This window comes from Bubalus bubalis, chromosome 18, assembly GCF_019923935.1.
Source record: "Bubalus bubalis isolate 160015118507 breed Murrah chromosome 18, NDDB_SH_1, whole genome shotgun sequence".
NCBI classification, from domain to species: Eukaryota; Metazoa; Chordata; class Mammalia; order Artiodactyla; family Bovidae; genus Bubalus; species Bubalus bubalis.
Window position 1 is genome coordinate 57,430,803 of NC_059174.1, and position 2,483 is coordinate 57,433,285.

Genomic DNA, 2,483 nt, shown 5'->3' on the forward strand with positions numbered 1-2,483 from the left:
TTTGATCCATTGAACTTCTGAACAGGAATGAAAGTAAATGAGTCTTTCAGTTTCCATCCTTACATTGAGCCGTTCTTGTATTCATTAAATCTGCTTTGTCAGGGGAAGGTACCTGCAGTTTTATGCTGTGAGGCAGTGCATCTACATTTAACTTTTTTCTACAGCTTTATTCAAAGTTAATATTTGCCTATAAAATGAGTCTTTAGGACTAAATGGAATATTGTCACTATGTAAATATGAAAATAAAATATTAATACCACCAACCTAAATATAATGACAAAGTACAGAAGCAAAACCAAATTTAGACCTGGTTTATTTGAAGAACAGAGGTGACTAGCATTTAAGTGCATATATATATTTTTTTAAGTGTATTTTTGATTAAATGCACCGTTCTTATTACAAGCTGATCTAGGGTCACGTGCTGTTAGCCTTCCGTCCCTATCTAATGAGTGAATTTAGACCAAACACTGAACTTCTCTATGCTGATGTTTGCCTCATACTTATATATAATATAACAGTGTGCTGTTTCATGAATTTGTGAGGATTAAAGACATTTGTGCAAATGTGGCTTTCATAGCAGTGATTCATACATTGAAAGTGTTCTTTAATGGTTATACATTCAACTCTTGGAAGCACTTACCTGACGGGAATACTTGAAGTAAGCCATCCTTTCAAGGTAGGAACTATTGGTAAGTGGAGAATGTTCGGTTTTAGTTAACACTTGTACCTGTGTTCGATGCCTCATGTTCCCATTCAGGATCCTCTAGCTCAGAAGAAAACCATCAGTCACTGAGACCTGACAGCATGTCTGCCCGGGATTTGGCAGTAGAAGTGATCTTCTTATCGCAGACTGTATTTGGAATGCTGGGGAATTTCTCTGTTCTTTACCATTATTTCTTCCTTTGCTGCACTGGGCAAAGGCTGAGAACCACAGATTTGATTGTCAAGAATCTTATTGTAGCCAACATCTTGGTTCTGTTCTCCGGTGGATTTCATGATACAGTGAAAAATTTTGAGTGGCATTTCATGGACAGTGATTTTGCATGCAGATTTTTCCCGTATGTTCGTGTAGTTGGCAGGGGCGTGTCCATTGGCACCACCTTCCTCTTGAGTGTCTTCCAGGCCATCACCATCTGTCCCACGACTGTCAAATGGGCAGAACTTAAAGTGAAAGCTCTCAAATGCATGGTTCCTTCAGTTACCTTGTGCTGGACCCTGAACATGCTGGTGAATGTCATTTTTCCTATGTATATGAGCGGAACATTGAGAAACAGAAGCATCACAAATAGAAAAGATTTCGGATACTGTAGCGCTGTCAGTCATGGCCAACCTGAAGACTCATTATATGCAGTATTACTCTCCTTTCCTGATGCCTTATGTTTTGTGCTCATGATCTTGGCCAGTGGCTTCACAGTTTTCATCCTGTACAGGCACAAGCAGAGGGTCCAAAACTTTCATAGGACCAACATCTCCTCCATATCCTCCCCTGAGTCCAGAGCTACTAAAACCATCCTTCTCCTGGTGTTCACCTTTATCTTTTTCAACATCCTTACCTTCATCTGTGCTATTATTTTGGCTGTTTTTGACAGTATTGATGTTTTCTTTGTGAAAACCTCTGCAATAATCATTGCATGTTTCCCAATGGTCAGTCCCTTTCTGCTCATGAGCCGAGACTCCAGGATATCCAGGAACTGCTTTGCTGGGATAAGGCACTCAAAATCTCCTACCCCTATTTGTGCTAAGTCTCTTCAGTAATGTCCAACTTTGTGTGAACCCATGTACTATAGCCCTCCAGGCTCTTCTCTCCGTGGAATTCTTCAGGCAAGAATACTGGAGTGGGTTGCGATTCCCTTTACAGGGCATCTTCTGGACCCAGGGATCGAACCGGTGTCTCTTCCCTCTAACCTGCCTTGGCAGGCAGGTTCTGTTACCCCTAGTGCCACCTGGAAGCCCATGTAAATTGTTGTCTCTAGTGCCAGCAAAGTGCTTGACACTGCAGGTAAAGTAGGTTCAGTATATTTTACTGATGGAATGGATTAATTTGTCCAGTGCTTGTTGAGTTTCTTCCTACCTTCTTTGTGTCACTATAATGTGCTTTTTATTTCTTTCACCTTTTGTCTTCATTTTGCAGGTCATCTTGGTAAATATCAGTCTATTTTTTTGTTCTTATTTTCCTACCACTGTTTGAATGAAGTGCTTTTATTCCCAACAGTTGTGATACCAAATGTGAGTAGGTTTTCCACACTCTGCAAAGCAGTTGTTCAACTCTCTGTCACTCCAGCAATGACACTAACCACCTAGTTCAGACTCCAAAAGACTGTCCTCAGTTAAATGGGAGTCTCAAGTGTTGGGGACTAATGTTGTGTCCACTTCTGATGACTCGGCTGTAACATCAGGGGTTCCTACACTCACCCCCCTCTTCAAGTTGAAGAATTTGGTGGAATATTCACAGAACTCTGGGAAACATTTTCCTTACTACCACC

General features: G+C 41.0%; 1 protein-coding gene across 1 annotated transcript; it reads left to right on the forward strand.

Moving 5' to 3' along the window:
* The first annotated feature begins 804 nt into the window (after positions 1-804).
* On the forward strand, positions 805-1,755 carry LOC123330283 (vomeronasal type-1 receptor 4-like). Its single transcript, XM_044931456.2, has one exon. It carries the CDS (start codon positions 805-807, stop codon positions 1,753-1,755), a length of 951 nt encoding a protein of 316 aa, XP_044787391.2.
* The last annotated feature ends 728 nt before the right edge of the window (positions 1,756-2,483 follow it).

Excerpts from the sequence above, each read along its gene's own strand:
- LOC123330283 (XM_044931456.2), top strand. The coding sequence starts at position 805 with ATGTCTGCCCGGGATTTGGCAGTAGAAGTGATCTTCTTATCGCAGACT.